This window comes from Vanessa cardui, chromosome 3 (genome assembly GCF_905220365.1).
Source record: "Vanessa cardui chromosome 3, ilVanCard2.1, whole genome shotgun sequence".
Classification (NCBI taxonomy): Eukaryota; Metazoa; Arthropoda; class Insecta; order Lepidoptera; family Nymphalidae; genus Vanessa; species Vanessa cardui.
Window position 1 is genome coordinate 763137 of NC_061125.1, and position 13699 is coordinate 776835.

The following is a 13699-nucleotide window of genomic DNA, read 5'->3' on the forward strand; positions in this document are numbered from 1 at the left end:
TTAAGTGACAGGCTTTAAAATTGTTTGTAATTTATGCTATTTCTGCAATAAGGTACTATAACAGATTCGGTATACGGGCACCAAGTAGCCTTAGCCAATGGAACCTAAGGGAACGGCACGGTTTTAAATCCAGAGCAGCAAGACTAAGTTTGAAGTGAAGGTACTTGGGACATTATAGTCTATTATTTCACTCCAATTGCAAGATAATATAATTAATTTTCAAGTACCATTTGTAACTTACACATGCACAAACTTACACAGATGGAACCCTAGGTCCAAAATAATTTTAAAAGTGAAAACGTGTCGCAATTTGACGTCAAAATTTTGTCCTAACATAAAAAAAAAAAAAACTGTGAGATGAAAGAAATACTATCTATACAAAATAAGTTTTAGAATAATTATCAGTATTTTTGATTAAAATGTGTGTTTAAAATGAATACAAGAGTTATTTAGCAGACGTTATCTTATCAGACTAATTATTGTTAAGAACTGGGATTCGGTGTGTTTTATTAATACGTTTGCGATAATACGTAAATTAAAAAAAAAAACACTTGACACATTAATTCTAATATATTTCTTTTTTATTCTATTATATACAATATCCTTTGTAATGTAAAATCGTAGATAATTGTTTCACTTTCTATCGCTAGAAATTAAAATAATTTATTTATATCAAATTGTAAACAGTGACCTACAGCGTACGTAGTCACCGAAAAGGCCGCGTACCTTATCTAACTTGCTAATGTCTCTGTGTAAATACGATAACATTCAATAATGAATGTAAGTTCATTATTCACTGTTCAGTCCCACAATGGCGCTCAAGAGTGGAGCTAGTTTCTTGCGTTTGAATCGCTTGAACCAAGTGGTCAGAGTACGTACCCAAAACCTTTATTTTAACGTAATAGTAACAGTTATCCTTATAGTTTCAAAATATTTAATTAGTGTAACTTGGGAAGTGAATAAATGACTATTTTTAAATTTTCCTGATAACTGATATCACGAATATATGTATGTGTATGTTGTAATTAGTTACAGTTATTTCGTTGTCACTTGCTTTTTTATGTAAGTGACGCTGTATTTACATTATAAAGTACATGTAATTGTATTTATATGTTACGCGACTGACGTGTATATCTCGAATACGACAGTTTCTCGACTATTATTATCCGAAAGAGCCGAGTTGATTCATTCGTTAGTATGTATACATCTTAACCGAAGATTACGGGTTCAAACCCAGACAACCACCGAATTTTCATGTGCTTAATTTGTGTTTTAAAATTTATCGTCATGTTCGACGTAGAAGGAAAACATCGTGAGGAAGTTGGTATATGTAAAATTAAATTCCGTCACTTGTGTATTGCATAGAAGTAATTTGATTGATTAAAGCCAAACGATACTTCAAAGGGAAAGAAGCGATTAACACAGCCGGCTTTTACTTTTTATTATTCATAGCATTTGATAAAACCCAATTCATTGAAAACTATGAATGATCAACTACGATAAATGTAACACAACATTGACTCTCTCTGTAGAGAAAGGTTTTAATTATATTTATATATGTGTAGAATTGAATTCTGTAGTGATAATTCCTAAATCCATGCATCATATGTGATATTTTTTAACACTGGAATTTATGGAACCATAATATTTTTCTACGATATCAATGACAAGTCAGTTTAAATGCTGACTTTTTCCAAAGGAACAATTTCTATGCGTACGTATGTAAAAATAGGAGTCAATTAAAACGAGAACCAATTGAAATAAATGTTATTTTCATTTCCAGTTATTGTCAACGAGCTCACGGCCTGAAATAATTCAGGATGGTGGTAATAATGCCGATTTCCCGGGTGCTAAGGCTCCCTACGTGACGGAAATGAAGTTCTTCGATGAAAATAGTTACGATCCCATCCCTATATATAGGGTACTTGATAATGATGGCCATGTAATCGATAATAGGGAAGAGCCCGCCATCGACAAGGAAACCCTACTTAACATGTACAAAACGATGGTTCAACTTAATCAAATGGATAAGATTTTGTACGAATCCCAAAGGTCGGTAAAAGTTTTATTAATTTTTTTAGTCATTACAATTTCAAAGTGTTTATAGTTAAACTTCCTCCTTCTTCTTTTGTGATAACGAAACAAAACTGTTCTGTAACTTCTTAACCACTTTTTGTCAACCATTTTGTCGTAGCATTTTTGTTTTGTTGAAGTTATTTAATCTTAAAAAAATGAAGAACGGGTTAGCTCCATTATATACGACCCGATTTGGAAAAAATATTTTTCTTCCTGGTAGAATATGTATTATACAAATTCCCCTGTATAAAAAGTGTTGTAAAGGATTCAAATTCGAAATATGCTAATGTATGATACTTCCAATAACAATCACAAGGACAAATTCTAGTCATTGGAAACTTTCATAAAGCCATTTCTTTCTATGATGCCAAATACTATTATTACAATAATATCATTATGAATATTACTTTTCAGACAAGGTCGAATTTCCTTCTACATGACGAACTATGGCGAAGAAGGTATACACGTTGGGAGTGCAGCGGCTTTGTCGCCAAAAGATCTAATTTTCGCTCAATACAGAGAAGTCGGAGTACTGTTGTACCGAGGAATGACCGTCACTGAGCTAATTAACCAGTGTTACGGGAATCACGAAGACCCTGGCAAGGGGAGGCATATGCCAGTGCATTATGGTAGCAAGCAAAGAAATGTCGTTACTATATCCAGTCCATTAGGTAAGTAAGTTGATGTTTCTAATTAATGTAACAATTTCAGAGAATAATTAACTATGATCGATCATTGTACCAGCTCGCCTGGGCACTCACAACACATTCAACAATTATTCTACCAAACACAGCATAATCTTTACTACTTTGATTCAGAATGCAAAGGTGAAAGTATGAGCGAATGTTACTCTAGATACAGACGTTAATATCCAAGTTTAACTAAGAGATCTATTTGCTTATCCATCTTTATGTTGTAGATGTTAACAATAACACGTTAGTCGTTAACCATTTTTATTACAGCAACCCAGATGCCTCAAGCTGTAGGCGCAGCTTATGCGTACAAACGCATACCAAATAATGACCGATGTGTTATTTGCTACTTCGGTGAGGGCGCTGCCTCCGAGGGAGACGCACACGCCGCTTTCAACTTCGCCGCTACTCTTGAATGTCCCGTCATAATGTTCTGGTAAGATATATTTATAAATGTTCTAAAACAGACACATAAATCCATTCAAAATTCATTTCCGCATCTTTTGTGACGAACTGTATTTAGATGTAGAGGATAACTTCTACTCCATTTGGTATTACAAAGGTACCTAGTGGTTTTTGAAATACCAATAAATTTATAAAAGCGAATTATTATATGACCAGAAACGGTAAAAGCTATTTTGGAAAATCAAAAACGAATCCATTGAAGAACACGATCGCAAAATGTCACAAACTGATAATTTAACAACTTTGACTAAGTATTTTAACATTTAAAGCATAAAGGCATCAAAATAGTGTAGCACCGTATGTTTATATTTCCATTTCTCGTGACCTTCGGTGTAAACAAAAGCACGATTAATCCTGCTTACTAAAACTTTTATTAAATCTTTTCATAATTTTTATTACAACGTATAAGCTGACATATTGCTCCATTGACAGAAAAGTGCTCGATCGCAAGAGTCGGGTCGCAATTAAGAGTAACAAATTTTTGATTTAGTAGAAACAACGGCTACGCGATCTCGACGCCGACGCACGAGCAGTACCGCGGGGACGGCGTCGCGGGCCGCGGGCCGGCGCTGGGCCTGCGCACGGTGCGCGTGGACGGCACCGACGCGCTCGCCGTCTACAGCGCCGTGCAGCGCGCGCGGGCGCTCGCCCTCGACAACAAGCCCGTGCTCATCGAAGCCATGTCCTACAGGTGACGAGAACCCATCGGGATATAATTATGGTGATAGGAACTATCCACTCCATCACTGTAGCATGTAAAAACGATCCTGTTACGCCCGCTGAAGATATGGAAAAGGTAGCTTTTTAGTGGGTATATTATAAGTGGCACAGGCACAAAGGACATAGCATCTTAGGTCCCAAGATTGGTGGTGCAGTGACGATGTAAGCAATAGTTAATATTTCTTACAGCGTCATTGTCTATGGTGATGGTGACCACTTACCATCAGGTGGCCCATATGCTCACCGCAAACCTATTCCAGAAAAAAATATATACCACGGGCGAGTCTCACAAACGTTCCCACTTCTCAATAAATGTCCTAACACTCATATATTCTTTAGCCAAACAGTGATAGTATTGTTTTATTTCGATTTGTACTTCTCTACATGCAATACATGCAAAGGACATAACATCTTTGTTCTCTGGTTGTTGTTCTTTAATATTCCTTAAATTGCCAATGTATATGCAATTCAAACAATTTGATCCTTACAATTTTCAAGTTTAGATTATAATAAGTTTATGTTTTTGGCAGAGTGGGACACCACTCAACGTCCGACGACAGCACCGCATACAGGCCGCTGGAAGAAATACAGAAATGGACTCAAGCTGAGAACCCTATTCAGAAGTTAAGATTGTATCTTGAAAATAAAGGTAAACAAGATAGATTTAATTTATTAAAATTACTATAATAGGTGATATTTCTATAAATGTGTGCCTTAAAAGTTTCCTCCGTATGTGTACGTTAAGCAATTTGTACTCATATGTATGTAATTTAGGTTGACCTATGACTAGATCGATCTACTCATAGAAATCATAGATCAATTCAAACTTTTTAAAAAAGGACTTGTTATATTAACAACACCTTACACACCTCAAAATACACACAAACAAGGTCATTTCATTTACAATTACAGTACAAGAGTTGCTAGTTTCACGAGTAAAGAACGCCGAACGCTCAACGTAATTTGTTCAACCGTAAGTTCATAAGCTTTACTTTTCCAAATTAGGGCTATGGGATGCCGAGGCTGAAAAGACATACGCAAAGGAAGCTCGCGATATAGTAGTTCGAACAATGCAAGAAGCGGAGAAGAAGAAGAAACCGCATTGGAAGGAGATGCTTGAAGATGTCTACTATGACATGCCGCCTCATCTACAGTAAGTATCAATGTCCTATAAAATATTAAACACTTATATTAAAAAAATCGACAAAGGTTCGAAGGAAAATACCTACAGTTCTGTAATAAGAAACGAATATAATTCTAAGTATGATTAGTTTTTAAATATAAATTGAAACTTTTAAATAAAATGTCCAAATTACAATCTCTCGACAAACTAAATCTCTTGTTATGGATTCTACAACAGTTTAATAATATTCTATAAAAAAAAAATAATAATTTTGGTTGGTATAATTTGCAATTATAACAATCTCTAGGGGAGTACAACGTTATTCAGTTAAAGATCAAAAATTAAAATATTTTTTTATTTCTAGGAAACAAATGCAGCAAATGGAGAAGCATTTGGAGAAGTACCAAGAACATTATCCCATGGATCAATTTCAAAAAGAATAAATTTTAAGTTAATGTTTTGTTAAAGCAGCACTGTTAAAATAAATAAATCAATCGTTCCAAAAATAATATACTCTATACTCACATAAATAATCCTAGTGGATTATGCGGCACCTGAACTTAAATTAATAAATAATAATCCGTATACACATTTTGAAAGTCGTCTTTGATACCTTTACTGTCCCAATATTTAAAAAAAAACAGTTCGAATACAGATCTTTCTTCCATTATACAAGGATATATAAGCAATTTTGGGGAATTGATTTTAGGTAGTCATTAGCAGTCAGGTTAGTATCCAGCTATAAGATGACTATCAGATATATCAGTTACATCAGAGTGCTTTAAATTCCACTAATATAACTATTCCACTAATATAACCTTAAAGAAAACTCGAGGGAAATAAAAATTGCATCTCTCATCTCTCTTTAACATTTTTTTATTATCAATCCTTAGCTTATTTTTTGTTTTTACAATTGCTGTATTTTCTATTAATGCCTAAATATAATTTTGATGTCACTGAAACAGTTATTCAAGAAATATCTACCTTCACTGTTTATTTTTATTAAAATTTCAGAGTACTACATTATATTTTGAAATTAATGTCTTTGCCTTGTCAAGAGGAAAAAGATGAAGAAAAGAAATGAAATATATCATATGTCAAAGTCATTGTCATACATAATTATTATTTACTAATTACATACCCATGATGCTGTCAATTTATTAACCTAAATTAAGATTGTCGAAGGAATTTATATAAAAATAGGCATTACTTAAACAAATTTTACTTTTTCTACTAATATAAAATGTCCGTGTTAACGCGTACAGATGTAACGGCTGTTAAATTTTTCAATAATTATATCTTGGCAGGTAGGCGATGAGGTTATGTTTACGTATTTTAACAAGTAATTTAAATTGTAAAACTTTAATATTTTTAGGTGTAGGAAGTTCCATAGAGATATTTAACAAAGATTCCGCAAAATTTATTCGAAAAATTAAAATATTAAAAGGCCAAAAGGTACACAGCATCGAATATTTGAAATGTGAATCGAAGTTTCTCATAATTGGAGGTAAACAGTTTTCGATTATAGAATTGAGCTTTGATTGCGAGGAAGATGTAGTCTCGGAACAGCAGGTAATATATCCTATAATATGTAATGACTGGATACATTCAGGGGCTTGGATTTCTAAAGAAAAAGTAGCAGTTTTGACAGCTCATAATGTAGTGCAGGTAAAAATGTTATCAATTTTCACAATAGTATTTGAAAATAATTAAGATTTTTATTTCATTTTGAGAAAATAAATTAGCAAAAAATGATTATAGGTTTGGAAGACAGATGGAACTTTTGATAAAGAGTATGTAAGCAAAGATAATTCTATATTATACAGTGGATTACTGCTGCCGATACAAGATGATATCCTTGTATTTAGTGGTACTGTATTCTCTGAAGTCATTATACACCGGTGCGGTGATGATGTACCATTGCACCATTTAAAAGGTCACAAGGTGAGCTAATGAGCACATACTATATTAGAATTAGAAAATTTCTAATTTTCACATATTTGCTTTGCAATCCAAATTACTGATCCTGTAGTTAAATGAATTTTGAATTCATTATTTTTAATTTTCATTCCATAAACAGTAAATATTGAAGTATATACAGTGTAAACTCCATGTAACGTCACTCGATTTAACGGCAAACACTCTAAAGCGTCGAAATCAATTGGTTTTAGTTGGTTTAGCTTGTATTCTATACAATGATACACTCTACATAACATCACACCCACTCTCAATAACGACAAAAATTGAGAAATAAAAATTAAGTTTTTTTTCTTTTAAGTTGCTAAAATTAGAAAAAACTGCGCATCTGTGTACGTTCTTTTGTCGCTTTATTATTCTAGCCCTCAATAAACTCGAATGTCGGCACCACGCATTAGGAACTTTCTAAGAAATTCGTTAATTTGTTTACAAATTGGGATTGCTTGCACGTGAAGACTGTGACCATGCCTAATAAGTATGAGTCATGGATTACAACGTTATCATATGTATTCTACGGTTGATGAGGTGGAAACAGAACTTGAGTTTGATAGCGACGACGACCTTCCATTAACTGAGTGGATTCAGCAGGTCAACATGACAGGAAATACGGTAAATTTTCAAACCTACATCGAAGTAGACAACTGCCTGTTTACAACGGCTTCACTCACAGACATAGAAATTTTGGATTCAGTGAGAAAAAACTGAGGTTCAAGAATAAAGAGATGAAGAAGATGAGACAGATGAGCTTGAGCCTCCGCCAAGCGTTAAAGAAGTTCTGAAAGCAGCTAAATTATTGGAAAATTACTTCCTTTATATAAGATATAAATAAAAAAATTAAAAATATACAACAAAATTAACATCATAAAAGGCGTCAGACAAAAATAACAGAGTATACGCAATAGCGTTCAAATAAGATATATGTATTTTTTGTACATAACTACTAACAATAGACTAAAATAAACTTTTTTTTCGAATTCTGATTTTTCTTCTCTTCATTTAACGACCACTCTTTATAACGCCATAAAATGCACAGTCCCTTCAGTGTCGTTATATAGAGTTTACACTGTATTTTAATCAATTGTGAGAAGTTTGAGCAAAGGATGCCAAAGTACACATGTTTCAGATATACTGATAGATACATTGATATTATGCATCAATATGATCAAAAGTTAACATTAGAAAAAAGTTATGTTTAAAATAATATTGTATAAACAAGTTCATCCAAGCTTAGCCTGATCGTATAAGAATATTGTTTAAATTTAAAAACAATAACTGTTATTTTACTTGATGTACTCATATAATAAATAATAGTAATTAAAATGTTTGCTAATTTTGATACTGTTTCATGTAGATATTTTAAAATGAATATGTTTTAGGGTGTAATATTTTCAATAACTTATAACTCAGAGAAATCAATAATTGTGACTACGTCTGATGATCGGTCCGTGAGAATCTGGACTGTTGTTAATAAGGAACCGGTTAGTTATGAACATAAAAATTACTGGAATAATGCTAAGATTTCTTGTGTTTATAATCTGTATGGTCACATGGCTAGAGTGATGCGCAGTCACATCACAAATGATTTAATTATATCTATTGGAGAAGATTCTAGAATATGTTTCTGGAATCACGAGGGAAAACTATTGAGGAAAATATTTGCACATCAAAATTCGTCTATTTGGTCCTTAGATGCAGACAACAAGCATCTTGTGACTGGTGGTGGTGACTGTAGTGTTATTCTACATCCTCTATCGTTAGTATCGGAGTATGGCCACAAAGAGACTATACCCATTAACATTGACGCACCAAAGAAAGTAAAATTCACAGCTAGACAGAATATACTTATCATGAACGAATTAAATGAACTTATTTACTATGATCTGACTTCAAATACAAGTGAAACACATTATTTGGATCACACTTCGACATACAAGTTACTCAGTTTATCTTCATGCAAACAAATTATAGCAGTCGCTGATATGAATGGGAAAATAGATATTTTCATAGAAAATTGTAAAGGTGATGCCGTAATTAGTAAAATTATTGATACAAAATTAGACTTAGGAAAAATTCTTTCTCTACATTGGGCTGGAAATAGGCACCTCGTTGTATGCTCTGAAAATGGTCTGATAACAGTTTTAGCTTCCAAGGAAATAGATATTGAACCAGTTGGTCAATTCCACCTGCCCCCTTGCAAAGAGCGATGGTTGACAGCCAGCGCTCTCAGCTCTAATAGAGATGTACTAGTAGTCGGAGATAGATGTGGCCACATTCACGTATACTTCCGTGGAAATAGAAACCCAGTCAAAAGTTTCGATAAGATCTACGATAGATACGGCACCACATCGATAACAATAAAAAATAATGAAGTAATAACAACAGGTAGGGATGGCAAGATCAAGTACTTTTCATTAAGCAGTGATGTTAACGAAATTAAATATACTAATTGTAAAGATGTAGAGTTCCAATGGCTTGAAAAGTTTTTAGACAAAGACGAGAATTACCTCTGTGGCTTTCAAGAGAGGTCCTTTGTAGTGTATGATGTCAAAAATAACCTAAAAGTTCTGGAAGTGGCTTGTGGTGGTGGACACAGGTCCTGGGACGCAGTTCGTTACATTGAAAAAGTTGATGAGCATTTTGAAGAATTCATTCGAATATTGTATCTCAAGAATTATACTCTGCATTCCGAAAAGTTTCAGCTAAGTAAAATAATGTCCAAAACTATTATAAACGGCATACATTCTAAGCAGATAAATTGCCTGAAGACGTACAAATATAACGAAGACAATACCGTCACAATATTCATATCAGGCGGAGAAGACACGACGCTGAGAATATCGTTCTCAGATCTGAACTCAAAACTTAAAGATGAACTTGTATTTAAACAACTATCAAGCATTAGAACATTAAAATTACACCATCTTGATAGAAATAAAATATTATTACTATCAGCTGGGGGCAGAGCTCAAATATGCGCAAAAATAATTACATTCGAAGTAAATCAAGCTATAAAAATGTCTTCAGAAGAATTAGTTGATCACCTCATAAAGGGCACAGATAGAGAAAGGAAAGGTGATAGAAATTGGAGAGATTGCTCTATAGATTTCGATCCAGAGACAAGAATAATGGATTTGGAGATTGTTAAGATAGAAAATGATTTTATAATAATAACAGCCTGTTCAGACGCTTCAATACAAATCTTTAATCTAAATACTGATAGAAGAAAATTGAATCCTGTACAAGAAATAAAATACCATAAAACTTGTATATTAAAAACACACGTTTTTGAATTTATGGACAAAACAGTACTCGTGACTTGCACGACCAGAGGCGACGTTGCATTTTGGCAGGTCGATAAACCGCCAAAAATTTTGTCAAGTGAACCAATATTTTCGATGAAAACTAATAAATCTGGAATAAACAGCGTCGATATAAATATCATTGATGGTACAAGATTCCTATTAGCGACAGCGGGGGATGATAACGCAATACACTTAAATGTAATCCAAGTTGAAAATAACGTTTTAAATTCGATGAAAGTTATTAATTCTTGGTCATCTGACAAATATCATTGTTCGCAAATAACTGGTCTCAAATTAATGGAAGATTTGATGATATCGACGAGTATTGATCAGAGGCTGACTCTGTTTACATTATCAGTGACTATGGATGGAGTTAGGTGTGACTTCTATTCTCAACATTACAGCGACGTGTCGGATATACACGGTCTCGACGTTGTGGATACGTCAATGTGAGTACGCTCTCAAATTCATTTCATGCGTACACTAACACCAAAAACAGCCTGTAAATTTTCCACTGCTGGGTTAATGCCTCCTCTCCCTTTGAGGAGAAGGTCTGGAACATATTCCACAACGCTTTTCCAATACGGGTTTGCGGAATACACATGTGGCAGAATTTCTATGAAATTAGACACAGGGCAGGTTTCCTCATGATGTTTTTCTGTTTTCCTTTACCGCCGAACACGAGATGAATTATAGAAACAAATTAAGCATATGAATATTCAGTGGTGCTTGCCTGGGTTTGAACCAGCCACTGGGTCATCTAGACTCAACGTACACTAAAATGTATGTTTATTTGATCATGTTCCATGCAGTCGCACATCGTTAATCTGATTTATTTCGTACAGCAGTTAGTAAGTGGCTTTAGTTGTGTCAATAAGAAATAGAGTATCCTAAAATGGACAATTCGAATAGAATATTTTTCGTCTGTCTGTGCGTTTACAAATACGGCGCGCAATGGGACACTAACAGAATATTTTCCATGATTTTGATTTTAATTGGGACTTTCCTTCACTCTTCAACTTAATCCGACCTAGCTGTGCGGAGTCTTGCATAGTTTTTTGGAAAATTGAGTTGTTTTTTATTCAAAATATCATAATATTATGAATATTTTTAGTGATTCAGTTACCGTCTGTGTGTTCGGGAAAGGGATCGAAGTTCTACGAATACTGAAACCTACCAAATAAGTTAATTAAGACATAATTGGATCGAGAGGACGAACTCTATAAGAGGTCGACAGATTTTGTCATACGTAAGTGATATGATTTTGAATTTGTTTAATTGTCGTAATTTGTAATGTTGCCATGTCTAAAAATTACTTTGGTAAATATTTTGGTCGATACAAAAGCAAAATTTTAATAAAATGTCTACAGTGCAGTAGTGCATCAGATTGCGTACAATTAAAAAATATGTTTTATCTGTACTGATATTATGAATGCGAATGTTTTTCTGTCTGTTGTTCTTTCTAAATTACTGAACCGAATTTGATTAAATTTGGCACTAAGTAAGCTTGAAGCCCAAACGACATAGGTTACATTGCGTCTAACCTAACCCGATGTCCCTCAAAAAAAAAACGCGCACAAAACCGTAGGCAAAAACAAGTTATATAAATATCAACATCCTGATGTAAGATGTAGTCATAGTCAGTGAAAATACAACTATTTCCTCTAAAATCTATTTATTTATCTATCTATTCTCTTGTAATTTGTTATAATCATATTTATATTTTAGGAGTCAAATATGGTAGACGAACCCCTACCAGGGGGCTCCACATATTGTATGTATGGCCATTCCCAAAGTCTTCTGTGGTGGTGTGTGTGATTTGTCTAAAGATTTTTTTATAACAAACATAATGAGTAAATCAAATCAATCAATCAGAGAACAACGCAACATATAAACATTATAAGACTATATTATGTATCTCTGAGATATCCTGATAAACGTGATCAGTTTTGATCACAAGAAGTGTTCTACTTGTTATTGAAAATAACTAATACCATAAAATAATTTGGAAATATACCCCTCGATGGCCGTTACAGCGACTGATCAGTCAGAATCCGATATGATACAATAAATAGATCCTTTATTCACGATTAAGAAAGATGCACAAAAGGTGACCTTATCGCTAAAACAGCGATCTCTTCCAGGTAACCTCAAGGTAAAAGAGGGAAAGAAGGAGAATAGAAGGAGATAGGTGTACGTAGCAGATATAAACATAATAAATAAATACACTAAACTATTAATATATTTGAAATCTATTATTGTTTTTTTGTCCTTTCATGCTGACAATTGTTTAAGGTTAAACAGTGAAGGTGAACTGATATAGTGAACTCCTGTCGAACACATTTTGAAAAGGAGAAAATACCCTGTGTATTTAGAAATGTGCCGATATGGCAGTGGGTTCAAACTCGGAGAAGTACCTCTGATTTTTAATGTGCCTTTTCTATGTTTACTCATGTACAAGTTTTCAAGCATAGCATAAAAAAATGGTATTAATGCACCAGAAACTCTAGTCAATATGTTATGGAGAAAAGGCACCACACGCTTTACTAAAAATGTAATGAAAGAGAGAAAGTCGTAACTGTCTTATGAAATGGTCTGAATAGAACACATTTTGGGAAATATATAGTTTTATAAATATATTTACACCAACTAGTTTTATTTTTTCCACAGTCCAAGTGATATGATATATCGATTGAGCTGGGTTTAAGGGCTTTATAAAGATAAGTAAGTATGTGGAGTTCTAAAAATGCCAATATAATGGTAAGTGGTCACCATTGGCCACATATATTGGCGCCTTAAGAAAAGTATACCTACATTGCCAATGCGCTTCTAACATAGGGCAACAACTACGATGTTATGTTCTTTGTGCCTGTACTTCTACTGACTCACTCATCCCTCAACTGTAATACAGTATTGCTGTTTGTCTGTCGAATATATGATAGTGGGTGGTACCTGCATAGGCAGACTTGCTCGAAGCCCTCATTCCGCTTGAAAAACGCATTATACGTTTCCACTACGTGAAGTGAATGACGAATTCGCCGGTGCCAAGGACTGCACCCTAGTACACCGAAATACCCACTAAAAAATCAGCGGTACCCTCTCCATCTTTTTAGTGGGCGCCACAGTATCGCTTTCGCATGTTACCGTGACGCCCCGAAGGTCAGCCCGCCTGTGCGGGCCTCCAATTCTTTTAACTTATCTTTTTAATTTTCTATCAAAGGGTCTTAGTAATATTTTTGATATTTTGAATATTTTTAATATGAATATTTTTAATATTTCGATTATATTTTCGGCTTGGAATTTAATTAAATACATTTACGTTCGAGAATGGAATATAAGTTATT

General features: G+C 33.9%; 2 protein-coding genes across 3 annotated transcripts; both read left to right on the forward strand.

Moving 5' to 3' along the window:
- The first annotated feature begins 781 nt into the window (after positions 1–781).
- On the forward strand, positions 782–5575 carry LOC124543803 (2-oxoisovalerate dehydrogenase subunit alpha, mitochondrial). Its single transcript, XM_047122108.1, has 8 exons — positions 782–871; positions 1784–2052; positions 2491–2747; positions 3039–3204; positions 3724–3924; positions 4484–4602; positions 4959–5106; positions 5441–5575. Exons 1-8 carry the CDS (start codon positions 812–814, stop codon positions 5517–5519), a joined length of 1299 nt encoding a protein of 432 aa, XP_046978064.1. The 5' UTR covers positions 782–811; the 3' UTR covers positions 5520–5575.
- Positions 5576–6224: 649 nt separating this feature from the next.
- On the forward strand, positions 6225–12998 carry LOC124543634 (WD repeat-containing protein 6). Of its 2 annotated transcripts, none has more exons than XM_047121892.1 (6): positions 6225–6383; positions 6452–6744; positions 6838–7020; positions 8430–10804; positions 11470–11604; positions 12651–12998. In XM_047121892.1, exons 1-5 carry the CDS (start codon positions 6320–6322, stop codon positions 11537–11539), a joined length of 2985 nt encoding a protein of 994 aa, XP_046977848.1. In that variant the 5' UTR covers positions 6225–6319; the 3' UTR covers positions 11540–11604; positions 12651–12998. The 2 variants fall into 2 exon arrangements, with proteins under 2 accessions (XP_046977848.1, XP_046977849.1); XM_047121893.1 differs by lacking the exon at positions 12651–12998 and adding an exon at positions 12084–12183.
- Positions 12999–13699: the final 701 nt, after the last annotated feature.

Bases quoted from the DNA above. Each gene is read 5' to 3' on its own strand.
- LOC124543803 (XM_047122108.1), top strand. From the start codon at position 812: ATGGCGCTCAAGAGTGGAGCTAGTTTCTTGCGTTTGAATCGCTTGAAC. The intron at 2,748-3,038 runs GTAAGTAAGTTG...TTTTTATTACAG, and splicing joins TACTATATCCAGTCCATTAG to CAACCCAGATGCCTCAAGCT. The intron at 4,603-4,958 runs GTAAACAAGATA...TTTCCAAATTAG, and splicing joins ATTGTATCTTGAAAATAAAG to GGCTATGGGATGCCGAGGCT.
- LOC124543634 (XM_047121892.1), top strand. From the start codon at position 6,320: ATGTCCGTGTTAACGCGTACAGATGTAACGGCTGTTAAATTTTTCAAT. The intron at 6,745-6,837 runs GTAAAAATGTTA...AAATGATTATAG, and splicing joins CAGCTCATAATGTAGTGCAG to GTTTGGAAGACAGATGGAAC. The intron at 7,021-8,429 runs GTGAGCTAATGA...AATATGTTTTAG, and splicing joins ACCATTTAAAAGGTCACAAG to GGTGTAATATTTTCAATAAC.